The 27,013-nt window shown below is 42.6% G+C and overlaps 2 protein-coding genes across 2 annotated transcripts in view; both read right to left on the bottom strand.

Annotated features, from left to right (window-relative positions):
• The window catches only part of NRSN1 (neurensin 1), a 201,028-nt gene that overhangs the window by 98,990 nt on the left and 75,025 nt on the right, over positions 1 to 27,013 (bottom strand). The gene's annotated exons all lie outside the window — the stretch shown is intronic.
• On the bottom strand, positions 269 to 17,627 carry MRS2 (magnesium transporter MRS2). The gene is made up of 11 exons (XM_083623965.1): positions 17,340 to 17,627; positions 16,068 to 16,141; positions 14,561 to 14,597; positions 7,567 to 7,679; positions 6,416 to 6,589; positions 4,747 to 4,877; positions 3,610 to 3,726; positions 2,908 to 3,060; positions 2,497 to 2,614; positions 1,604 to 1,717; positions 269 to 781 (listed from the first exon to the last, which is right to left on the bottom strand). The coding sequence occupies exons 1-11, from the start codon at positions 17,542 to 17,544 to the stop codon at positions 671 to 673; spliced, it is 1,347 nt and encodes a 448-aa protein (XP_083480091.1). The 5' UTR covers positions 17,545 to 17,627; the 3' UTR covers positions 269 to 670.

Genomic DNA, 27,013 nt, shown 5'->3' with positions numbered 1-27,013 from the left:
AAAGCCTGCTAGATCAGGCTAATGGCCCATCTAGTCCAACATCCTGTTCTCACAGTAGCCAACCAGATGCCTGTGGGAAACCAGCAAGCGGAACGTGAGCACAGGAGCAACTCTCTCTTCCTGTAGTTTCCAGCAACTGGCATTCGGAAGCACTGCATGGCTAGCAGCCACTGGTAGCCCTCTCTCGCATGAAATCGTCTAATCTTATGAAAACATAACTCTCTACATACAGGAAGCACACTGTTTAAGGATGGTATGTATGACCACATTTCCCCTATCTATAAACTTTACCCATGAAGTGTGAAAACCACCATTTACAGAACATACAGTAAGATTTCTGGATTGGATTTTGCATTCTTTGGAGGGAGGACATTATTATTACCCATTTTCTTGTGTTCCTTAAAGATTACACCAAACGGAATTTCCCACAGGAGACATCAGCTGAAAAGCACCTTCAGCTCATCCAGCTGACTTGTGGAATTCTGATTTCCTACCGCGGTGCACAAAAGTCGACTGTACTCTTTTCTCAGCAAAGCTTCTGGTTTTGGTGGTCTCAGCTGCACATCTTTGGCATGTCATTAAGAGTCAAAGGAGAAATCCCTGCTACAGTATTACAAGAGAACACAGTCTAAAGTTCAGTTATTGCAGGTCAACCAGTACAGAGGTCTGGTCAGTGGTTAGTCAGTGTGCTTCTACTTGACCCAAGGGGTTCTGTTTTAATATCGCTTTTATATTCCACCTTCCCATTTGCTGGCTGAGTTCTTTTCAGCAGAGCAGGGATCTGTGGAAGAAGAAGAAGAAGAGGAGGTAGGATGGGAAAACAATTCAGTAGTCAGCACAAAGGAACTCTGAAATCCACTAAAGGAAGACTTCAGTGGTGTTACCTTGAAAGGTAACTCAGAAATTATAACTAATTCAGAATGCGGCAGCTAGACTGGTGACTGGGAGCAGCTGCCGGGACCATATAACACCAGTCCCGAAATACCACCTACATTGGCTCCTAGTACAGTGGTACCTCGGGTTAAGTACTTAATTTGTTCCGGAGGTCCATTCTTAACCTGAAAATGTTCTTAACCTGAAGCACCACTTTAGCTAATTGGGCCTGCTGCTCCTGCAGCACTATTTCTGTTCTCATCCTGAAGCAAAGTTCTTAACCTGAAGCACTATTTCTGGGTTAGCGGAGTCTGTAACCTGAAGCGTATGTAACCTGAAGTGTATGTAACCCGAGGTACCACTGTACGTTTCTGAGCACAGTTGAAAGTGACCTTTAAAGCCCTAAATGACTTTGGTCCTGTATACCTGAAGGAGTGCCTCCACCCCCGTCATTCAGTCTGGATGCTGGTCTTCTGGCAGTTCCCTCACTGCGAGAAGTGAAGTGACAGGGAATTCCCATAGCTCTTCAGGGAGAGCAGGCATCAAGACTTGGAATTTTACCCCTTATTTACTGCAGGCTCTATTCTAGTCACTTCAAGGTGAACACTTGCACACTTCGGGCCCTGGCTGCTTCTCTGCAGACATGCACAGGGAAGAGTCTGAGAAACTGGCAAATTGGGGAGAGACGAAGGTGGTGGCACATTGTAACTTTCAGAGAGGTCCTACTCACTGGCGGAGGCATTGAAGGTTCCAGATGTCGCCCAAGAAATGAAAGCAGACGCCGCCAAATTAGGCCGCTGCCCAGAAACATAATTCCTGTCACCAGCCAAAACATTCTGCGGTCCTAGGTAAAGTTGAAATGTGTAGTTAACAATGCAAATCATTCTTTCAGAGAAATCACAACTCTTCAAACCCTTATCACGTTATCTTATTTTCACCACTTTGAAAAAGCAAGCTGTCCCCCAAGATTACACTTGTTCCAGCTGAGGGCACAGCACCTTAATGCACAGCCCAGCAACTGGATTTATGAGCAAATTTGCATTCAAGGCTTAATGTGGGGTATGGGTACGGTTCCCTGATTCACAGTGGGGTCCCCCCCCACAATGGCGGGTTCCTCTCCTCTTCTCTATGCTGAAGCTACCAAACTAGCCAGAGATTTTGCTGAACGACAAGGGGGACGGGGAGATGGTCACGGGCCGAAAAGGAGCTGGGAAGCTCCTTTCTTCAGACAAGCGGCCCCCAAATAAGTCACAGTAGATTGTACTGAACTTCTGTGTGTTTTCAGACCCCAGGCAAACCCTTCAGTCTGCTATGCATTTGATCTAGTTCACTCACTTGTAAAGCTGAAACACTTTATAATGCAAAAATGCAATTTTTAAGCCCAATTAAAGAGAAATATCACCTACTGTTTCCTAAAGGTGTGAGTAGTCTATAGATAAACAATGACTACTAGGCACAATGGACTACAAGGCTTCACCTTCCTATTTGATATGGATGTAGATGAGAAGTTGCGCGTCCAGAATGAATGGTATATCTCACGCGATTCATTTACAATCAGAATTGGGAACTGTGTGTGGTTTCATAAGAGAAAAATGAAGCCTTTTTTTCAAAACGGTGCCTTACCTCTTCGAATGAGGATTCCAAGTTCATGCCGAAAGCTACTCCTATCAATCCGAAGAGGGAGAGCGAGAAAGTACCCATGGTCAGCTGCAAGTTCAGCCTCATCATCACATTGCGGTGGCTAAAGAGGAGCGAAAGGCTAGTTAATATTTCGCAGATCCGAGCATCTTGGAAGAGTCTACCCCTTTTTCATCCAGAATCCAGACAGGTCTGGGAATTCAGATTAGAACACATGGAGTTACTTCAGATTTAATGAAATAACAAAACACATTTTATCGGCATAGAATTCAACTCGTCTGTTCTGCTTGATAAGAAGAGAAGCTTCATAAACAAACACCACCGAGCTCAAGTTTCAAACGCCCTCCAGAAGGTGCATCTAAAATTGTAGTGAGCAGAATGTTTCGTGCAGCTAACCTGTCTAAGTTGATAAAGATGATGCTTTCAGAATCATCAATCAATACCCGAAGCTCACGAGCATCATTGAGAAGATCTTCTGCCTGCCTGTAGTAATTCTCCAATAGCAGCTCCATCTCCTCCGCATGGTCAATTCCAGACAGACTCTCCTCACTGTGAACAACAACAACAACAGATCTAATTAAAATGCCAGCATACTGAAAATCTACAAGCTGCATCTCTCCCAAGTGGAAGCCTAGACCAAAATTCATCTCCCACCATAATTCCTAGCCTTTGGTGTCGGCACACCATACAAAGCAATTTAAACAAAAACTCAAAATATATAGAGTATCTGTTCAACAATCTGAAGCAGCTGATAGCCTATAACTGGGTGTAAAGTTACTTTTAAGAAATCAAATATTTAGTCCACATTTGCAATAGCTGCCATGCCACCTAGGCTGCCGACAAAACATTTCTTTTGCAACTTGGTGCCACCACAGCACGTGTTGGAATGTGTGTTCTTACAAAAGCAGCAGCATTCTGTGAGGCTAATCCTCTCCCGAAACGAAATGCTAGGGGAAAAAACCATCTAAATGGTTTACAGAGATGCTGGAAATGCCGCTTCCTATACCCAAACTTTCACAATGTTTATTTGGCTAATCCCATACACAGTCCTCAGATACAAAAGCCTTGCCCAACGTAAGCATCCCAATGTATACTTACAATACTTGGGGGTCTGTCCATTTAGACAGGCACAGTTCTTCCAGCACTTCTTCCTCGTCTAAGATTTCCAAGAGTGTCTCTTTGAAAACTTTAAGATCTGTTTCTAACTCTGACAAGCTAAAAGCAAAGCAGGAAGAATTAAAAACCAACCGCTACCACCAAGATGACACTAGAGTCAAGTGTCGTTTTGTGGGAGATCTGCATGCACAGAGGAAGAGCTACCTGTGGACCTTTAGCTCTTGCTGGGATACAACTTCCATCACCCCCAATCTTTGACTATGATGTCTGGGGCTGATAGGTGTCCAACTATGTCCATAAGGCTATAGGTTCCTTATATCTGCTATAAAGCCCTATATGGCTTGGGAACTGGGTATTTTGAAGAACACCTTTCCCCGTATGAACCCTGCAAGTTCATTAAAATCTGTGGAAGGCCCTTCTCTAAGAGACCCTACTTTCAGAGGTGGAGCAGTTGGTGACCAGGAATAGTCTTTTCAGTGGTGGCCCCCGAGTTGCAGACCTACATTAGCATCAGTGATGCACCAGGTTCAAACTGTTCTCTTCCCCAGGTCTTTTAACAAAGGACCATTTTATAATGTTAGTGGGTTGGTGTTGTTTTTTAATAACACCAGCTTGCTGCTTTTTTACTTTCTGTTCATTTTAGGATTGGGTTAATTCGGGGTTTTTTTTGTATTTCTTTTGCATTTTCATGGGTAACTTTGCGGACTTGCTTAGGGGGGAGAGGATTTTGTAAGCATTTTCATTTATAAAAACAAATGGTACCTCAATTCTAAAAAAGGATTTACATGCAGATTAGGTTTTGCTTCTACAGCTACACGCTCTCTTTTCTCCATTCATATATACAGTCTTTTTTATCTTCACAACCATCATGTGAAGGAGTAATTTCCAGACAGGTTGCCATGTTAGTCAGTTGCAGCAACAACAAGTTTAGGGTTTCCTTTTTACAAGTGAGGTAACAGCTGCTGAGCATTTCAGATTTGGGACTTGACCCCAGAGCGCCTCCATCCCAGGTGAATAGTGTGCCTGTGCAAGATTCAACTATTGCATAGCTCAAAACTCAGGTTTCATACAGAAATGTCCAAGTAGGTCATTGAAAAATGGGAAGGAAGTCTGTCTTACCTCTTTCCATTTTGCAATAGGACATGGACTTTGCTCCTATCAACAGATAAAAGCTTAGGGTCCACTAAAGCATCCAGGGTCTCAAGAATCTGAGGCTGCAGGTTGTTAAGTCTCCCGTGCAGGTAGCTGATCTAGATAACAACAGGATCCTTCATAAGAATCAAAACAATCCTTTTAGAATGCCTTGGGTCATTGAAGCCTCCTGCTCAGAAAAGCAGGCAACACAGTCACAGACACTCCTGAAATCCCTGAAGCAGATGAGCATTTCCCAGCAAAATCAGCAATCCAGAAACACAAATACTGTAGCAAAGTATTTCTAGGGATATTGGGGCCAAAGAATATGATTAAACTATTTATGTATGTAACAACAGCTGCCAGAATCCTATATGAGCAAGGCTGAAAGGAAGAAAAAGTCCTAAACAAAGAGGAATGGATTGCAAAGCCAATGGACTATGCAGAACTGGTAAAGCTGGCTGCAAGAGTGCAAGACCAAAATGATGAACCTTTTATTGAAGAATGGAAACCCTTTTTTGGAATATTTGAGAAAGAACTATAGTCAAATGAAATTGTGGGCAGGACTTGAATTAAAAGCAGCAGATTCAGAATGACAATAAATGTAACAAGAGGAAATACGTATTAGATATATTCTTGACATACAACGCAGCAGAATATGGGTGGGGGGAAAAACACCACGGAGGTAACCGTGGGAAGTCATCTTGTCTATTTTGTAAGAGAAACATATATTGAATTTGAAGTTAATGTGTTTAAACTTTCAAAATTGAATAATTTTTATTATTTTATTTTTTTAAACCAACCATACTGGCGCAAAGTATCAACATATTTAAATGGTGTATGATGGAAGTCAGCTTGAACACATGCACCCACTTTCATTATTTAATAAAATAAGCCAGTTCTATCCCTTGGCTGCAGATGAGGCATGTGGTCAGGTAATGTGTCAGCCGCTCACTGGCTAAGGTGCTGTGTCCACCATTTCATAGGTGCCCTGGGAGCCCTAATAGCTAACTGGAGGGAAGTGAAAACTCCTCCTCATAAGGGTAATGGAATAGCGTGGAGACTTCTTTCCTTCACCTCTGCCAGATTTAAAGCTGCCAATCAGGGCTGCACCTGGCCAGCTTATAGGCAGACCATGTTCCTAGTCAGCCTTCCTTAGCACTGTTAGAATTCCTGCTCCATGACTGCAGTCATGGGATTGGTGTCTTTCACATGACGGTATATGTTTTGACTCCACCAAGTGGGAAGTGACGGAGACAGGATGTTTGTGTTACTGTGTTCCGTGAAGTGGGACTGTTGTCCTTTGTTCTTTCTCTTTGCTGTCTGATGCTAGAGAGAGAGGGAGCCAGGTTGCAGTGCTCCATGTGTGCTTATATGTAAATAAAGTAGATTAGCCAAAATGCTGAGTTGCTGAGGTCTGTTACGCATGATGCGCAAACTCTGCGGATCCCTAAGTGTGTTGGTGTTGGTTGGCATTGGTCGCTGTGACGTTCGGGCTGAAGAAAGCTTTTGAAGCTCCCAAATGATTGACCAAGAGAACATGCCAGTTGGGCATGTGTCTCTACCAGGGTCCTACTCGAGTGTAGGCTGAACTCCTGACAAGCATAAGATCACAGCAAGCTATTACTCTCAGTACAGTAAACGCACGGGTGCTTACCCAGTACTGTAGTATTGCTTCGATAGCTCTGAATTCAAAGGGCAAAGAATATGTAACAAGTTGACCATCGCCAGCTAGTTGAGGTGCCAGTTCCTGGAAGAGCCATTTTTCCAAGTTCAAATTGCGATAGTCTAGGATTAGGAGATACTCCGGTGTAATCACTGCCTTCAAAAACTGAAAGAAGCAGAGGATAAAATCAGTTGGGCTTTTGTATATTTGCAGACTTTTACATGGTGCCAACCAGCAGTGGCTCATGTGAGAGGGGGTGGTGCGGAGGGCAGTGGCACCCTCCCACCACTGGCAAGTTTTTCAGAAGGGGCAGAGTGAGGACTGAGGTGCTTCAGGTTGGAAGTGACAGCTCCACAGGTGTTGTTGCTGCCCCATGCCAAGTGGAGCACCACCATTGGGAGGACATTTCCTACACTTTGCCCCCCACAAGACTGGCGCAAACTCTGTGGAACTCCAGGGAACCAATCTAAACCCATATGCAAGCTTGTTCCATCATTAAGTTAAAACCGGAGGGGCGGGGGTTAAAACCTGGATTTTTGTGCTGGCTTTACAGAGTGTGTTGTTGGTTTTTTGCTGATTTCCTGATAGTAGCAGATAAATGCAGAGCTAAATATCTGGTTAGTGTTTGGTTTCCTCCTATTGTTGCTGTTCTATATGTTTAAATTTTATAGGTTTTCTACCCCTTGTTGCTTTTACCTGTTTGTTTGTTTGTAAATAATTTCTGGTTCTATTTTAGATGCTGTTTAAAAAAAAGATGAGCACTGAATTTCATATTGTAGTCTGCTGTACATATAGTACCACTTTTTGCAACTGGGAAATTAAATTATGAAAATTATTTTTGAAAGCAGAACTGCTTGCACCCCCTCAACCTTCTCTCACTGCCCATGTAAACTGACAAAATGTATAGAAAGAGAATCTGCCCAAATGACGCTGACATAAAAACGTCACGCATAGAGCAGGTTTCGAAAATGGAAAAATAGTGTGCAAGTTTACCATATTGTCTTACACTGAACATAACCAAAAGACTTTATAATCTGAACAACAACAAACAAAGAGACATTGCACGTTCTTTTGTATTTCATGAAAATCTTTAATAAAAATTCTTTTTTTAAAAAAAAATTGAATTGTTCAGGTGCACTTACTTCCATTCTCATGATAATCCTGTTGTTCCTGGGAGATACACTAACTTGATGTTGAAACCGTAGATCTCGCGCTTGGAGACTTAGTTCCTGATATAGCTCTGTTTTCTTTCTTTCTGCCAAGGAGGAGTTTATTAAAAAAACAACACAATGATGTGAAATAAGAACAAAGACCACAGCAGCTTCTCGAAGGCATCACTCCAGCAAGCACAAGACCCAGAGAAATTAACGGATCCAGAGTATGGGCTGAGTCCACATGACACAGACACCTTGTTGAAATAAAGTAGGATGGGATCCTGCCTGCGAACCCCAGGTCAGCCATATTGAGTACAATGAAAAAGGTGGCAAGGGAACAATCCTATGCACAAGAAGCTGGCATAAAGCAAGCCAGGGTAAGTTAAGTTATTCCAGTAAGATCCAAACCATGTTCAGCCGTGGGGCTGCTGTTGCTCTGCTTAAGCCTGACAGAGGGAAAACAAGTCTTTAAAATAGTGTTCTATGCCTGGTTGCCAGGTCATTTGAGTAAGCTGAATGGGATCAGGATCCAGACTTCCGGAGGCGGCGCGACCGGTAATGGCTGCCTTCTCCGAGTAAGGAGAAGGGAGCTCCGCTGTAAACGGGTCGTCCGCTACGGCGAAGCGGAGACCCATTCAGGAAAACCACAGGTGGCAGAAGCCTGTGGTCTCGGGACCCGGCGGGCGCCAGAAGCAGCCCCCAAAACGTTGAAGGGACCCCGTAAGGGGCTCCGGATCGCGGAGGGGGTAGCGGCGCTGTGGGTCGTTGCGCAAACAGCGAAGTGAAGCCGCATTGCTGTTGCCGGTCAGCGCTGTCCTTTCTTCCTGCAACTTTTCTGAACTTTGGAAACTACAACCCGTGAGTAAATTTGGACATTGAAAACTTTCTGAAACTTTTGTCAACTTTCTGAAACTTTTTGAGAACTTTATGAAACTTTTAAAACTTTTTTAAAAAAGTTGAAATCTGGCTGAAAACGGAGTGAGGATAAGCAGGAAGCCCATCTCCCGCTATACTGAACTTTAAGCAAAGAGCAGGAGGAGTGGAGACAAAAAGTTATGCGTTAACTAAATGCTGGCACCCTGTTAAAGCAGTTTTCTGAGTGAAAGACTTTGAGCTATTGACTTTTGCTGGTTATATTCGGGGTGCACTGATATCCTTCTTCTGTGGCACCAGTGGATTATAAAATAAATAAGAATCTCTGGTGCTGGAGCTGCCTGGATGAGCACCAGTTTGCAACTTTGGATACATTGAATTCAGATTTTGAAACATTCTGAGTTGGAACTGGATACTTTGAAACTGTTGCAGTCAAGGCACTGTAAGAAACACTGTTTTGCTTTAAGTTTTACTCTGCTAAAAATAATACATTGTGGAGGCGATAGACATGGATTTAAATTTATAAGTTCAACTTGGATTTGATCTTTTCCCTGAAGACGTATTAAGCTCCCTCTAGAGGATTTTGGACTTACAGCAGTGACTTTGTTTTACTTTCCCTTTCCCGGCCTCTGTTTGACTATTGCATCTGGGACTCTGCTTTCTCATGGGAACAACTTGGATTGACCTTGGATTACAGATAACTTTGGAATGAGTGGCGCAAGGAGAAGAGGAAGGACTAAACAAACAACTCTAACTTTATCTGCAGCCTCACAGCGTAGATCTTCTGTGCCGGCCTTGCCTTCCACTTTGCCTCCAGACATAGAGGCGGCCTCCCTAATACAGGCAGGGGAGGGTGAGACAGAGGAGCTGCACCTGGGAGATATGGCTTCAGGGACAAGTAGCTCTGTCTTGGAGAAAATTTTGGAGAAACTGGAGGCTCTGGACAAGAAGGCTGATTTGCATACAGCTAAAATTGAACAGAACACAGAAAGCTTGAATAAGCTGACTGGACAAGTTGCACAGAATGCCCAGTCTATTGGAGAATTAAAGGAGGCTGTAGGTGAAAATCGTAAACTGGCTGAAGATACTAGTCAAAGATTGGAAGAACTTGAGAAAGAAGTAAGACCACTCAGCAAACAAGTTGGAGAACATCAGATTTACTTTTTGATGACAGAACTGCGAAACAGGGAGACCAACTTGAGGATACGGTCAATACCAGAGGTGGAAGAAGATAATTTTATTGAATTTCTAACTAAGGAATTTGCCAAGTTTTGGAAGTTAGAGGAAAAAGACTTTAAAATTGTATCTGCTTTCAGGCTTGGCAGAGTCAGAAGGACAGAGAAGCCCAGAGATTGTTTGATAACACTGAGATCAAAGGAGGAAAGGGACAAGATTTTGGGCCTGCACTACGAAAAGTCACTAGACATTTTGGGCAAGAGAATTGAAATCTACAAGGACATTCCTAAGCAGTTGCTGGACCTTAGATCTAACTACACGGAATTGGCAAGACTGTTGAGAAGCAACGCAATTATCTTCAGGTGGGAGTTTCCACAAGGATTATCCTTTACCTACAGAGGGAGAAAGATCAAAATCAAAACAGTGGAAGATAGAGACAAGTTTTTGGGAGCACACGGAGAAGACCTCCACAAAGGACTTGGATTGCCAGTGCCAGAACTTCCAGGGGAGCCCGCCCCCTCGGATCCTCAAGGACCGGAGAACAAGGTACCACCCCAGAAAGAATAACCAGATTTATCCAGGATGTCTCTGCAGCTTTTGAGTTGGAACATAAATGGCTGTAACAGTCCCGAAAAAAGGTCTAAAATTTTTCATATTCTAAAAAAGGAACAATTGGACATTATATGCTTACAAGAAACACATGTGATTAGGCTCCATAGAAAGGTGTTAATAAATAAAAGGCTTGGTCAAGAATTTATATCATCGGATACAGTTAAAAAGAGAGGTGTAGTGATCTATGCAAAAGAGAGCCTTTCACCAAAATTTCTCTTTAAAGATGAAAGTGGAAGAATCCTCGCAATAGAAGTACAGTATCAAGGAGAAAAAATTTTGATATTAGGAATTTATGCTCCAAATGAGGGAAAATCGGATTTTTATAAGAAGTTGCACGAGATCATGCTGGATTATCTGGATTACAACAACGTCATCATGATGGGGGACATGAACGGGGTCGTATCAACAAATATGGATAAGTCACAGAACCAGAACATTACTAAAGAGGGAAGACTACCTAAGACCTTTTTTGAAATGACTGACAATATGGACTGGGTTGACATCTGGAGAGTTAGAAACCCCCTGGGAAGAGAAGGAACATTCTTTTCTGAAGCTCAACTGACTTGGACACGAATCGACCAAATATGGATAACTAGAAGTCTGGCACCTAAGGTGAGGAAGGTGGAAATCTGCCCCAAAACATGCTCCGACCATAATGCCTTGAGAATGGATATGACATTGATCCCAATCGGCTCCTTTAGATGGAAGATGAATGATGGCCTGTTTAGAGATCAAAGAATTGTAAAGAAGGCCCAAAAAACCTTAAAGGACTATTTTGAGATTAATTTGAACACTACGGTGGAAAAAAGAACTATCTGGGATGCAAGTAAAGCTGTGATGAGAGGGTTCTTGATTCAACAGAATTCCTTAAAGAAAAGACTGCAAAATGAAAAGAAAGATAAAATTCTGGAAAGTATCAAAGAGTTGGAGAAGAAGTTAAGATCTAACCCGAAGTCCCAACCGATTCTGAGAGAAATTAAACTTTATCAGGCGCAATATTCCAAGCTGATAAATCAGGAAATAGAATGGAAGATTAAAACAATGAAACAAAAAACTTTTGAATCGGCAAATAAATGTGGGAAACTGCTAGCTTGGCAGTTGAAAAGGAGACAAAGATTAAATACAGTAACAAACTTAGAGGTTGAAGGAAGGAACATTCAGAACCCGGGAGAGATTAGAAAGTGCTTCCAGAGGTATTTTAAAAAGTTATATACTCAAGGGCCACAAGATGAAATAGAGATTACACAATTTTTGGAGAGAAATGGATTAGCAAAGCTGTCAGAAGAAAATAGAACAATTTTAAATGGCAAAATAACACGACAAGAGATTGAACAGGCCATCCTGAGTCTGAAACAGGGCAAATCACCAGGGCCAGATGGACTGACCTCTAACTACTACAAGACATTGAAGGATTATTTGATACAACCTTTGTTGGAGGTCAGTAATGAAATAATGGAGGGGAAGAAGGCGCCTGAATCGTGGAAAGAAGCATTTATCACATTGATTCCAAAGTCAGAAACTGAAAAGACACAACTCAAGAATTACCGTCCCATCTCCCTTTTAAATGTGGATTACAAAATATTTGCAGATGTCTTGGCACGAAGATTTAAGAAAGTTTTAAGTGAGATAATCCATAAAGACCAGGCAGGCTTTCTCCCGGGCAGACATATGTTTACTAACACAAGGAACATCATAGACATATTGGAACTTTTACAAACAAACATAAACACTAAAGCAGTTTTAATTTTTATAGACGCGGAGAAAGCCTTTGACAACATTTCTTGGAAATTTATGAAGGGGAATTTAAAAGAAATGGGAGTGGGACGGGGGTTTGAGAACGGGATTGAGGCAATATATTCAGAACAAAAGGCTAAACTGATAGTTAACAATGTGGTTACAGAAGAGTTTAAAATTGAAAAAGGTACACGACAAGGCTGCCCGATTTCCCCATTACTGTTTATTTCGGTTCTGGAAGTGCTCCTGAATATGATTAGGGGGGACCGGTTGGTGGAAGGGATTCAGGTCGGAGCGAAACAATATAAACTTAAAGCTTTTGCAGATGACCTAGTTCTGACATTACAGGAGCCGGAGTCTAGTTTGAAAAGAGTACTACAACTGATTCAAAACTTTGGTCGAGTGGCAGGATTTAAGTTAAATAAGCAAAAAACTAAAGTTTTGGGGAAAAACGTGACAGATATTGAGTTGGAACAGCTTCAGAAAGAGACAGAACTAAATGTGGTTAAAAAAGTTAAATACCTAGGGGTAAACATAACAGCAAAAAATCTGAGTTTATTTAAAGATAATTATGAAAAATGTTGGTCAGAGATTAAGAGAGACTTGGATAGTTGGTCAAGACTAAAACTTTCTTTGTTAGGCCGAATAGCTGCCATCAAGATGAATGTATTGCCAAAAATGTTATTTTTGTTTCAGACACTGCAGATTGTAGACAAGACAGAGTGCTTCCGGAAGTGGCAGAAAGATATTTCTAAATTTGTCTGGCAGGGCAAAAAGCCCAGAATCAAATTTAAAATATTAACAGATGCGAAAGAAAGAGGGGGCTTTGCCCTGCCAGATTTAAAGTTGTATTATGAAGCTGCAGCTTTCTGCTGGTTAAAAGATTGGTTACTTCTTGAAGATACGGATGTCTTGGATTTGGAAGGTTTTAATAATGCGTTTGGATGGCATGCATATTTATGGTATGATAAAGCTAAGATAAATAAGGCCTTCAAGAACCATATTGTCAGAAAATCAGTCTTTAATGTCTGGACAAAATATAAAGACTTACTGGAGAATAAAACTCCGAGGTGGCTGTCACCCCTGGAGGCTAAGGCTCGGAAAAGAGCCAATATGGAGGCCAACTGGCCAAAATATTGGGAGATAATAGAAAAGGATGGTGACAATTGGAAATTGCAGAGTTTAGAAAAGATGAGAGACAAAGTGCGAGACTGGTTACACTATGCTCAGATTAAAGAAGTGTTTAAAAATGACAAAAAGCTAGGATTCCAAGTGGAAAAGTCAAAGTTAGAAACTGAACTGTTAGAACCTAAGACTAAGGTACTTTCAAGAATGTATAACTTGCTGCTGAAATGGAACACACATGACGAAATGGTAAAATCAACAATGATAAAATGGGCGCAGGATATTGGGTATAATATTATGTTTGAAGATTGGGAAAGGTTGTGGACCTCTGGGCTGAACTTCACTGCATGTAATGCGTTGAAGGAAAATGTGATGAAAATGATGTATAGATGGTACATGACCCCTGTTAAACTGGCTAAAATATACCATTCGTCTGATAGCAAATGTTGGAAATGTAAGGAAAATGAAGGAACATTTTTTCACCTCTGGTGGACCTGCCCTAGAGTGAAGGCCTTTTGGGAGAAGATATATAATGAATTAAAAAAGGTGTTTAAATACACCTTCACTAAGAAATCAGAGGCCTTTCTCCTGGGTATTGTCGGCCAGAGTGTGTTAAAAGAGGACAGAACATTCTTTTTGTACGCAACAACAGCAGCAAGAATATTAATTGCCAAGAATTGGAAAACTCAGGAGCTACCCACTGTGGAAGAATGGCAGATGCAACTGATGGACTATATGCAATTAGCCGAGATGACCGGCAGAATTCGAGACCAGGGAGAAGAAAGGATGGAAGAAGACTGGAGGAAATTTAAGATTTATTTACAAAAATATTGTAATTTGGCTGAGTGCTGAATTGGATGCCAGTGCAGACAATTGTCTACCATTAAATTAGATTTAAGGTTGAATTATATGTCAAACCAAATTAAGATTATTAATTAAGATGAATTAAATGATAATTTGTTTGAAACTAATTTAATAATGATGTAAGTGTATGCGGGAGGTGCGGGGGAGTCCCATGTAACAATTGAGAGATGTCAAATGGACAATGATAAGTGCTTATCTAATATATGCTTTATTTGAAAACTTTAATAAATATATTATAAAAAAAAAAAAAAAATGAATGGGATCAGGATCCAGACTAGCTCCACCACCACCCCGGCCCAGCCCCAACCTCGGTTGGGGAACTTACATTGGCCTCGGCTGGCTGAGCTAGAATGAGCAAGTTACCACAGTGAATCTTTGGCTGAGCCAGGGTTGGGCTGAGCCAGAGATCCATTGCATCTTAAGCTGCTCAACCTGGCAGATCTTGCCACAGAACTGCCCTCTAAATAGATGAAATGATTTGTGGATTAGCATCCAGCAACCAAATAGAAAACAATCAACATTGCTGCATCGGCAGGTCTTCAAAACGTCTAGGCTTTGTTGAGTTCAGAAGTAAAGAGAAGACTAGAATTCCACCTACCGTAAAAGCTTATACCACCTTCTTTATCGAATTTCATCTGGAAAGAAAAAAAAGAGAGAGAAATCAGTATTGCCACTTTCTTTAAAAAAACACAAGGTAAAATGTACAGAATTCGTATGATTTAGATGGCCATGCTATTACTAGAGGCAGCATTTCTGCTCTACAGAATACCCAGCTTAATTCATACCTTGGTTACATATATCTCAAGATGTATGCAGTCTAGGTATGCAGAACTGTGACTTTGCAGCTGCTACTGAGCTCCAGCTCCCACCAGCCTCAGCAGCCAGCATTGCCAACTATCAGGAAGGATGGGAGTTGCAGCCTTTCACCAGCTGCAGGGCCACAGGCTCACTATACCTGGGTGTGGTGTTTCCACCCCATGACACAACCTTTTGAATATTCATGAAGTAGTTTTAAGGTGAGAAATGATAATACGCCTTTCACTTTTGCAAGGCGCACGTGCTTCTAGAAGGCAGCACACTATTCTCAACCTTGAACAAAGAGGGGGAGACTGGCGACCAGTGTGGAGTCTAATGAAGATGGGCAATGATTTAAAAGTTAAAAATGCTTCACAAATTAATGAATAGGTATGTATAAGAGTGAACTGGAAACAGCATCAAAATGCACAAATGAGCCAAGCCCAAATCACTCCTGGGCAATGGCATCAATTAACTTTGTTGGTAGATCAGTCATTTCCGTGATGATTTTTTTTCCATATGGCAATTCCACACATCCTTATAACAGAATAATAGGATTGCAGAGTTGTAAGGGACCCTGAGGATCATCTACTTCAATCCCCGCAATGCAGGAATCTCAACTGGATCATACATGACAGATGCCTGTTCCATACAGGGATCAAACTTGCAACCTTGGCGTTATCAGCACCATGCTCTAACCAACTGAGCTATGTTCATTGACGTTTAGTCCCCAGTAAGTATTTGGGGTGTGGGGCAGCAACCCCAGTCCACCCATACATCTACTTCTTTTCTCTCCAATATCTTTAAAAGGTAAAGGGACCCCTGACCATTAGGTCCAGTCATGGCCGACTCTGGGGTTGCAGCGCTCATCTCGCTTTATTGGCCAAGGGAGCCTGCATACAGCTTCCGGGTCATGCATGACGAAGCCGCTTCTGGCAAACCAGAGCAGCGCACGGAAACGCCGGAGCGGTACCTATTTATCTACTAGCACTTTGACGTGTTTTCGAACTGCTAGGTTGGCAGGAGCAGGGACCAAGCAACGGGAGCTCACCCCATCGCGGGAATTCGAACCGCCGACCTTCTGATCAGCAAGTCCTAGGCTCTGTGGTTTAACCCACAGCGCCATTATGCTTTTTTTCTTGTTCCTCTCTCAGGTCTCTCCTCAGGGTCTTCTTCCTTTAGCTTCCCCTTAGTTTCTGGCTGCCATTAACCAACTCTGCACCCCCAAAACTGGCGCTCCGGGGGCAGGTTTCACGTCCTTCTTCAGACTTGCCCCGCATCCCATAGTAACAACCGGAGGAAGTACTTACCACTGAAAACACTGGAGCCACACTCGCTAAAGTGGCTTGAGACACGTCTGTAGTAAAGTGTCGAGACAGATCATCTGAAGGAGGGTGAAAAGAAGTTCCAAGTTGTAAATTATATATATTTGCTGGTCTCATATATGTTCAGCAACAAGCACCACATTGATCATGAGTCACAGCTCATCATTCCTGCCAAGGTCAACGATTTGCATATTATTTGCATCTTTAGACTGCAAGACCACCACTGATTAACATGTTTACAGTTCTTGATGCCAAACTAGGTCTCCATAAACAAACTAGATTGGCTATTACTTCAAGGTTAGAGGAAAGTTAATTTTATTTTTGTACTGGGTAACTAATAAAAAAAAAAAAATGAAGTTGGGGCTAGGAGTGTCAACCAGAACAAAGTTCCCAACTTCTAAAAACTTTTTTACTAATGCAACATGGAGGCAAATATACAGGAAGTGTGGTGCACGGACAAGTGTTTCATACACATTTCAATGCACTTTCCATGGGTGCTGGCCCATTTAACATATAGCGCCGCATTTTGTGCACACCTACTTGCACTGTTAAGTTTTAAAGGAGGGGCAAAATGTGCTTTTATAGTGCAACCCTCTGTATGCCTACTTAGAAATTAAGCCTTACCAACTCCAATGGGGCACAAGGCCAGGTAAGCATGTACAGGATTGCAGCGCACTTGGGACTCAGCGCCACAAACACAATGGGCCTTCCTTCAAGTATGGATACTTGCAACTCCTGTCACTTGTATCTGGCTCAAGTGTCACGGTGCAAAGATGTAAACGAAGACCAGTTAACACCCATGTTCATCCATGCTGACCGTTTTCACTGGGCAAAGCGATTTCTAGGTCAAATTCCTCCAAGTGCGCTTCCTCACGCAGAGTGGTCTCCGTTTCATTCAGAGTAGCCGTACTGAAATGAATAACGGTTTACTAAGGTAGGTCCATTTGTTTCAGTGGGCCTACCCTTGAGCAAAACTTAGCTGAATGCCAGCTCCACTATCTACTACATTCGTGCGTAAAAAGGTTTTTGCTGAATGCCAGCTCCACTATCTACTACATTCGTGCGTAAAAAGGTTTTTGCTGAGCTTGGTAAGGCTGCATGAGCCATTCGGACAGGAAAAGCCCTGGCTGGGCTTCTTCATTCGGTGAGCAAGTCGCACCGGAACTTCCTCCTGGGGACCACGAACAAACTCGGGCTGCAAAGCCCCAGCATCCTCGGGCAGGACTGAGAACCTGCTTGGGGCAGCGCGTGACTTACTTGCGCGCAGCAAGGTCCGCCTGCCCTCCGGCTCGAGCCGGCAATTCCCGGGCCTGCAGGCAGCCCACGCCGCGACATCCGGCAGGCAGCAGGCGGCGCGCCCTCGTTGCAAGAAGCGGCGGCTGCTGCAGCAGCAGATCCCCGAGGCGAACACGCGCAGCGCGACGGGCCGCAGCCGCCGGCTCCACAAACGGGCGCACTCCATAAGCGGCACCGCTCGGACACGGGCCCCCGGCCGCACTTCCACGTTCCTCGGGCGCGCAGGCGCTGCTTCCCTTCTGCCGGTGGCACACGTGGGAAGGGAGGAGCGGCCTTCGCGTTTGGGCTCCCGAGGCGGAGCTTCTGCACTGACGGAGAAGGGACGGAGCCATTGCGTCGCAAAGAGGAGGAGGCTTTGGGTGGCGTGTGATGCGGGGATCGTGAGCGCCAGAATCGGGGCAGTGGGGAAGCCCCTAGCCTCCGGATCAGGCCCCAGAGATGCTGCATCATCATCAGATTTATATTCCACCCATCTGGCTGGGTTTCCCCAGACACTGGACGGCTTACAGCATATCTAAAAAACATAATAAAAAAAATCGAAGCATAAATAACCTCCCGATGCAGGGCTGCCTTCAGATGTCTTCTACAAGTTGTGTAATTCTTTACCTCTATATCTGAAGGGAGGGCGTTCCTCAGGGAGGGAAATAGTCTGATATCTCATTTTGATGAACTACTAGTGCTTTTCTTTTATTCCAAATGGGTTTACGTAAGTGCACTTGAACACTTGGGGGCATTTTCCATTTAATGTACTGTACAATGTAGGTGTAAAAACGTGCATGAAAAGCGGGCCACATTCCGTGCTGGATTTACGAATAAGCTAAACAAGCTATAGCTTAGGGCCCCACTCTTGGGAGCCCCCCCAAGAAATTTAAAGGAAAAAAATGATGTACATTTCCAAAATATAAGATAAAAAACAAATAAAATAAAACTTAACGTACAGCAACAGTGTTTTGTGTTGTGTAGGCTCCTATGATGTAAGTAATGGGCCCTGCCTGCTAGCCTGCCCCCTAAAGTATCACTGGTTTGCTCATTTCTATATATAGGGTGACTACATTCTGCATGGACTAGTTCCCTGGCAACATGTAGCATGCAGCTGCAAATGGCTAGATACCTATTAGGTCCATAAATCGCCATATAGCATATATTCAACACAAAAACCCGACAAATTGTTGAGAAAGGACAGCTGGATATATAAAGGGCCCAAATATCTTCAGTAGCTTAGGGCAGGCTTCCTCAACCCTCCAGATGTTTTGAGACTACAATTCCCATTATCCCTGACCACTGGTCCTGCTAGCTAGGGATCATGGGAGTTGTAGGCCAAAAAACATCTGGAGAGCCGAGGTTGAGGAAGCCTGGCTTAGGCCCTCATCAAACCTAAATCCGGCCCTGGCCGCATTTGTTATGGCCTGACTTCCTTGAACCCTGCCCACTCTACATTTCACAGAGCCAGATCATTGCCACTCCTGCCTCAAATTATGTTCTTGCACTGACTGCGGGAGTCTTTCCCTGCTGTACCTGGAGATGTCCCTGGGGACTGACCTTGGGACCTTTTGCATACAAAGTCTGCTTTCCTGCAGAGCTTAAGTCCCTTCTCTGAGCACCCACTGGCTGTTTTTTAAATAGGCCTTCTGTCTTCAAGGAGAAAGAGAGTGTTTAACAGAGAAGCTGGACTGTACTTTGCCTGAACACATAAACAATTGAGAAAACAATTATTTGTAGGATTTCTACATGAAGCCGAGAGATGGGTTAATGTATTTATTTCAGGGTCGTTCGTAGGCTAAGTGGCTGCTGTTCAAACAGGAAAGGATTTCCATGTGAATGTCTAGGGTCTCTAGATGGAGAATTCTAAAAGATTTACAACATGAAAGCATAAAGAGAAGATTAAACTGTTTACAAGATTTTCTTTTCTGCGTTTCCATCCACAAGACAGCAATATGAAGACAAGAAAAATATCATTGAACAGGCTAATCAACTTTGGTCCATGTTCTCATGATCCTGGTTCAAGCCAGGGCTCTTTTAAATTTAAATTTTAACTTGTTTTAAATCCAGAGGTCAAGGAGTTTTGTACATCTTAATTAATGCGGCAACATTTTTGTCTTGTGACGCCTGACACACTGCCCAGCTTTCTGGATTGACTTGGAATGCTCATGTTATTTCCCCCCTTTCATTTCGTTGCAATCAAAGTCATCCTGTCACAGCAGCCTTTCTAGCCGGCAGGGGGAAGGGGGCTGGAAGACTGGTGGGTGGGGACAGCATTTCTAGCCTTTGAAAACAGTTTGATTTGATGGACTGAGTTTATTTACATATCACCTTTCCACAGTGAGCTGTGTCCAAAGAGGCTTCCGACTCTCATCCATCGGAAGATACGGCTGGTACAGAACACAGTTGCCCAAATCTTACTGGTGTTAGGACCAGAAGATCATAGACAGCACATTATACTTTGTCAGTCTCACAGGCTAGCTGCGAACTTCTCCTTTAAATTCAAATGGCTGGCTGTTGCACTGTCTTTGCTCACTAACAGGAGTGTCCCTATTCAGGATGCCAGCCAGCTGTGCTTTCTTACAGAATAATGTAGGTTGCAAGATGCTCAAGCAAGTCAATTTACTATTCTCCCCCCTTCCCTCCCCAAATGACACAACATTCTGTGACCCCTCAAGTCATTAGGCTACTTTGGGCTGGGGAGGTTCCCCCCACCTTAATTTTTTTTTGTACTCTTGCATAGCTTTAAATTCATAACCAGTAAACCCTGCTGAAATTTCAGATTTACTCAGAAGAAAGTCCTATGTTTAACAGTGCTTACTCCCTAGTAAGTGTGTTTAGGATTACAGCTTTAATGACAGATTTCTCCCTATATTTTAGTGTGCGATTAAAAATTACTTTCAGATCTAGGGAATTGGTTTGAGTTTTGTGTGCCTGCAGCAGGTGGCAGTATATGAAATAGTGAAACAGTGTTTGAGATGGCTGGATGTCAAGGATACAACCCAAACAAAAGACATTAATAAAATACCATGTGGAAAACAAGATCAGGAGAGCACTAGTGGCTGTTTCCCCCCCAAGACCTGATCCTGTAAATACCCTGGTAGTTATTCTTCAGCCTATAAAAACATTTTTTGGTTGTACCATATAGACAAATAAATTTATCTTGGCAAAATATTTGTGGACCACAGCCCATAAGAATCCTCAGCTGCTTTTGCTGCAACAGACAAACACAGCCTAGCTCAGTTGGTTAGAGCATGGTGCTGTTAATGGCAAGGTTGCAAGTTTGATCCCCGAATAGGACAGCTGCATATTCCTGAATTGCAAGGGGTTAGACCAGATGATCCTCAGGGTCCCTTCCAACATTTACAATTGTATAAAACAACCTATTGAAAGAGGAAGCACATAAAGCTGCCTTTGTAATGTAAGCATATTTTAAAACTGGCATTTTCTCAGTACTTGGGACAAAAGAGTTCTTTGGACTGCAGCCTTACTTAGGAAGTATTGGAATGATAGTTAATGCAAGTGCAGATTTTTTTGGGGGGTGGGCAGAGCTTATTTTATTTTATTTAACCAAGCTCATGAATATTTCAGAATATGAAAGAATCAAGAGCCTGTTATTGTGAAGATTTCCCAAGAGAATTGTAGTCACCTCCCTTTATTGACTAACATTCAATGCAGCTTCTGCTTGAGTGCAGGAAGCTCCTGCAGCCAATTGGAAGCCGCCCCTTGGTTTTTGAACAGTTTCAGGAGTCAAACGGACTTCCGGAATGGATTAAGTTCAAGAACCAAGGTACAGCTGTATTATAGTAGAAATTGAGCCAGTGAATGTTATAGGCTTACCCACTTGTGCCTTTAACAGCATCTTCAAGTGCCAAAATGATCGGGTGAAGCTTTTTGCAGGGTAGAGGTAATATTTATCGTTGCCTATTAAGGCCTATAAATTAAGCTACACCGTTAGAATGAAATGTCAACTGTCCTAATATATTTAGTGATTATTTTGGCATTGTTGTTGTTGTTGTTGTTGTTGTTTAGTTGTTTAGTCGTGTCTAACTCTTCGTGAGCCCATGGACCAGAGCACGCCAGGCACTCCTGTCTTCCACTGCCTCCCGCAGTTTGGTCAAACTCATGCTGGTACAGAATGGTAATAAAAATGAATCCAGATATGTGGTGTAATGGTGCTATGGCACAGTTACTTAACGTTACATAGTAAAGCATATTTAATTGTCAAAATGAGGTTGGTCACAACTATTATTTTCATGTTCTAGTTTGGGAACTAAATTGTCTTGTTAGTGCATGGGACGAGGAAAGGAATTCTAAACCATAGCAGAAATGAGAATCTTGGAGATACCCTTTAATTCATTCTAGATAAAGGCCTGTCAATTTTGATGGGCGTGAGTTGATAGAGGTGTGTTGCAGCCCTTTCCTCAAACACATTCCCTTTGTGTCTCTCATTTCCCACCATTCCATCTTTTCCTGAAGCCATTGCTTCAAAACCTGGCCCGGCCCCTGCATTTCCAAATGTTCGAAGACGGTGTCAAGTAGAATGTGCTGCTCTCCAGACTTCATTCTACAGAATACAGTAGGAGTCATTAAGAGCCCAGACAACCACCTATGTTCATTTTTTGTTGTAGTAGTAAAGTCACACTAGAGGGTGACAGAGTGCTAAGAGAGCAGAGGGGGAATGTTAAGAATAAACTTTGCTAGTTATTGATGACATTAACCTCAGCCCCACTTTGACCCACCCTTTGGTGGGCAGTATGAAAAATCTTCTTGGAGTAGCCTGCATGCTAATAAAGAATTCTTATTTCAACGTTACTGAGCAGAGAGAAGCAGTCTCTGTATGTGCAAATTTTCTTCTTTCCCTTTAAGGGCCACTTTCTTTCTGTAGCAGACTTGCATTTCATAAGGATCTTCTCACCTATCTTCTGACTTCTTCTCCAATACACCTCAGGAGACCGAACTTCACTTAAAAATAAAACAACAGCCTGCGGCTAATTAACAGAGTTCGCACAGGGGTGCAGCATTTACAACAAAAAGGAAGCTGGCATGCTTTAATGGCTTTCGTCGCCTTGTAATTTAATGTTTGGACAGGGAATTTTATGAGCCCCTGAAATAACGGTGGCCCAGGTTTTAAAAATAATGTGCAAATGCCACCAGTATTTCATTTGCTCCAATTAGCACTAGTGAGTCGGAGCGCCCAGTAACGAGTAATTCAAACTGCTGATTAAGGCAGTCCAATTATTCTAGAATTATTGCTGTGCATAAACCAAATGCTATTGTTTTGTTTGTTCTTAGATGCACAGCGTTGATTGTTGTAATTCTAAATCATGACTGGACAAGCTATTTCACAGAAAGCGTTTAAATACACTTCTGCTAGAATCTTTTAATTAACACTATCAGTGACGTTTACTTAATTACATTATTATGTGTAACACCAGATATGGCAGAAATACAGAAGGATATATTGAGGTTGTTCCTGTGCAGTGAAATGTACTTTTTATTTTGCTAAAGTTTACTTAAAAACTGAAACAGGTTCATTGAAATTCCAGCTGCCGTCCATGTGGCATCAGGACAATTTTCTGTATAGACCTCCATAATCCTGTGAAGAACAGTCACCATGGTCCAGTGGTTTAAACATTAATTCTTGCTTCTGCATGGCACTTGGAAGCTCTTCCTGATGGCATTGCATGCAGTAGCAGTGATATTTAAATTCACCTTATCATGCGAATATTATGCCTGCTAGTGTAGCCTTGGCAGTGATGCTCATTGTTGTTGTTTAGTCATTTAGTCGTGTCCGACTCTTCATGACCCCATGGACCAGAGCACGCCAGGCACTCCTGTCTTCCACTGCCTTCCGCAGTTTGGTCAGACTCATGTTTGTAGCTTCGAGAACAGTGTCCAACCACCTCGTCCTCTGTCGTCCCCTTCTTCTTGTGCCCTCCATCTTTCCCAACATCAGGGTCTTTTCCAGGGAGTCTTCTCTTCTCATGAGGTGGCCAAAGTATTGGAGCCTCAGCTTCACGATCTGTCCTTCCAGTGAGCACTCAGGGCTGATTTCCTTAAGAATGGATACGTTTGATCTTCTTGCAGTCCATGGGACTCTCAAGAGTCTCCTCCAGCACCATAATTCAAAGTGATGCTCATATGCATACCAAAATGAAGCCTCACATCGGTGCATCTATGAGGCCAGAGTAGAGTTGTTTTTCTTTGCTAGATTCCACTGGCAGGAACCGTGAGATATTGTAATAACATTATTGGAATGTCTGCCTAGCTAAGGGCAAAAAGGGGTGGGGAATGGACAAGGCAGCTCAGGGAGAAGGATAAACAATGTTATGCAGAACCCTGACTCCCTTAATATACTGGTTCCGTGTAGATAATTTTGTGTAACACAACAACCCAAATGAGGGTGCACCTGACCATACAGAAAGGAAGAAACAGTAATTGAACTGTTTATTTTTCTGCACAGATATGAGCGAGATGCTGACTGGCTACCAAAACACCAACAAGGGCAACAGTCTAAGGCCCATATGAGCTGCTGGAACTTAGAGGACTGTCCCAATCCCATAAACTGCTATGTTGAAGTAGCTGCTCGTGGACTGGGCTCCTCCTAGTTTCCAGCCCTGAACATTTAGGGTCCTTGTGCCATTGTAAAGGCCAATCCAAGGTCAAACACAGTAGCAGCCTTTGGCTTGAGGCAACTCATAGTCTTCCCTTGTCTTTATGTGGCAGAGCTCCGATACCCAATATCCTTCTTCAGATGGGGAAGAAGCAAAGCATGAATGGAGTTGGAGTATGGCCCCTGCTGAGCAATGTGGTCTGAAAGGACAATGGAGTAGACAAAGACATCTCTGTCCACCTGTCTGGGTTAGAATGTGCCGTTAGGTATGGCAGCACAGGCAGCTGTGACTGGGCTGCCTGTCTTTAACAGTAATAAATCATTTAAAATTAAGAAACACTGGCACAAGGCATTTGAAGACTGCAATATATAAAAAAGGAGTGTATGCTAAAGTGGTAGTACTGCCCTTTCACATTTATTAATTAAGGCAAAATTGAAAAACCCAACTGTTAACCAGTAACAGTAGAACATCAAACACTGCTCCCCTCTAAATTACTTTTTTTTTGTAATGGTTAACCACCTTCTTTGTAGCTCACAGCAGGGGGGGATTTTTCCCCCTTCCTGAAAGCTGAGATAAAAAGAAAGGAGAAATTCCTGTCTGCTTTTATCATCCTGTATGTTGAAATACGGGTTGTTGTTTTTAAAGGTAGGTAAGCAACATAGTCGCTTGGCTTGGCAAAACGGCACTGAGCAGTGCAAGTCAATAAATGAAATGATTTTAATTTTGATACATGCTAATAATGTCCTGTCAGGTCAGCCTTACCCCTTCTACAAACGAGTGTGAGAAAGGAGGCAAAAGTCTTAAGTTGGTTATGAGCAGTGTTTTATAGTGCAGATCTTTAAACAAAGATATTTCTAGTTAAAGTTTATTTACTATGTTCATACTTTGAATTAAAGCTATTGGGTGCATCCTAGAGCTTTCATGGGAATGTCACCCTTATTCCTTACACGGTGTGTCAGTGCCATGCATCAAAATGACTAAATATATGATGTGTATGGACTTGTGAAATACAAATTATACTTGTACAAAAAGACTGCCGAAAGATGAAGAAACACACTTTTGCTAATTCTGAATGGAATTCCTTCTTATGAAGCCCCCTTCACTGACAAACCACCTAAAGTAACCATACCTGACCTTCTCTGAGTAAAAATTTAACCATCAGATCTCATTGGGGCTACTACTGACCCTCCGCAGATAACATTCCACAAACTCTCTCACACTCAGCTGGGAGAAGCTCTTGTTTGTACACAGGTTATAGCACTGCCAGTGAGAGATTCTGGAAGCTATAATGTCTTATTGCTATCATACCAGCCTCTTCTTGTATGTGAGCCAGTTTCACACAGCCAGGCCTCTCTGCTATGAAGGAGAAACATTTTTGTCTTCCTTTAGTCAATGTTGTATACCTGCTACCTCTCCTGTCAGGTGTTACGTGAATTTGTGGCCTTCTGAATATTGGGTTCTTTTTTGGAGGTGACGGGAGACCTTTCTTGGTGATGAAGGCTTGCAAGTTTACCTGCCTGGGTAAATCAAGGAATTGAATGTACTCTGATAACACACATGCATCTTTTTGCGTGAGATGTAGTTCCATATATTGCAGTGGAAACGGTGAACCTGTACTTTTTTGGGCACACGCTTAAAATATTTTTCTTTAGGCAAGCCAATCGAGACATGCAGGTGGTGCTGTGTTTTAATCTTTTTAAAGCCTCTGTTGATTTTAATAATCCTGAATATTTTTAAACCCTTTAAATTGCTTTTTCATCGAGAATTGTAACGTTTGTTTCATATTATTGTAAACCATTGAGAGGTTTTTTTGTCCACAATCAAGCAGGTATATAAATTTTGTTAAACAAACTGTCAGCTTGAGAAAGCTCAGTCGGTAGAGCATGAAACTCTTAATTTCAGTGTTCTGGGTTCAAGCCCCAAGCTGTGCAAAAAGATTCCTGCATTGTAGCAGGTTGGACTAGGAATCTCTTCCGACTATGATTCTATGAAATAAAACTCCCAGTTAGATGCATGGTACAGTTCATGTAAAGAGAACTCATCACTTCTCAACGAAAAACAAGAATTAATCCGAGTGTTTCATAGTGGAAGCAGACAGATAGACAGATCTCTTTCTCTCTGAAGCAAGACCAGCTGAGTTCAGTGGGGCTTAGCAAGGCCTTTTGCTGCCTGAAATAAAGGACGAGATGGCTTCCACTCCCCATTCCACACACACAAGCTGACTTCTAGCACTGGCGACAGGATAGCATCTCCCACTGCACCAAACATAACAACCCAGTTTCGAGGATATGAAGTGGCTCTGTGGCAATAGAGGAAAATAGCTGGCGGGCTCAGGAGGAACAGCTGGGAGCTACCGTTGCCTGCCCTGTAGCATATACAGCCTGAAGTGGTTGCTTCAGCCTGCCTAATGGCTGGCCCGGGCCGGTGCTGGGGCAAGTTTGGAATAGACAAGTCTAGTTTATACTATGAATAACACAGGCTCAGTTAAGACACCCCTGCCAAAAAAAAAAAAAAAAAAAAAAAGAGGGGGGGAAAGCCTGATCTAATCCAATTTGTGGTCTCCTTTCATTGGTTTCTTGTGGTTTGCCCTTTTGGCAGTTGTCTTGTAAAAGTCTGGTTAAAAAAATATGTCAGAGCTAATCTTCTGGAAAAGGAGGACTAGTAAAGTTGCCAAGTGCAAATAAAGAGAGTGGTGTTGAGCTTTCTCTTGTAAAATTTTCCCCAATAATAAAGTTTTTCTAAGGCTCCTGTCCAGTGCTTCACTTGTACAAAATAAGTAAACAGGATTTAATTTCCAAGTAAATTTAATTAAGGTAAGGGTAGTAGGGATATTTGGGACTCCAGACTGAGGCAAATGTAATCTGGCCGTATTAGGAACCTAATATTTAAGACTTGATGTACACAGCATGTTGAGATACAACAAAAATCATTTGGGCAGCTAAAGAAAGCACTGCCCGAAGCTTAAAATATGCCTTTGGAGAAAGTTTGCAAGACTGATAACTGAATACAAGACAATACAGAATATATGCCTAAAGAGCA

The sequence above is a fragment of the Podarcis filfolensis genome (assembly GCF_964270895.1).
Source record: "Podarcis filfolensis genome assembly, chromosome: 7".
Classification (NCBI taxonomy): domain Eukaryota; kingdom Metazoa; phylum Chordata; class Lepidosauria; order Squamata; family Lacertidae; genus Podarcis; species Podarcis filfolensis.
Note: the sequence above shows the minus strand (reverse complement) of the source record. Positions and strands in the feature narration are given on the sequence as shown.

What these genes read in the sequence shown, in the direction of transcription:
- MRS2 (XM_083623965.1), bottom strand. Translation starts at nt 17,544, where the DNA reads ATGGAGTGCGCCCGTTTGTGGAGCCGGCGGCTGCGGCCCGTCGCGCTG. An exon ending in TGGAATCCTCATTCGAAGAG is followed by an intron (nt 1,718 to 2,496) that starts GTAAGGCACCGT and finishes AACTTTACCTAG; the next exon opens with GACCGCAGAATGTTTTGGCT. An exon ending in AACCTTCAATGCCTCCGCCA is followed by an intron (nt 782 to 1,603) that starts GTGAGTAGGACC and finishes CTTCTTCCACAG; the next exon opens with ATCCCTGCTCTGCTGAAAAG.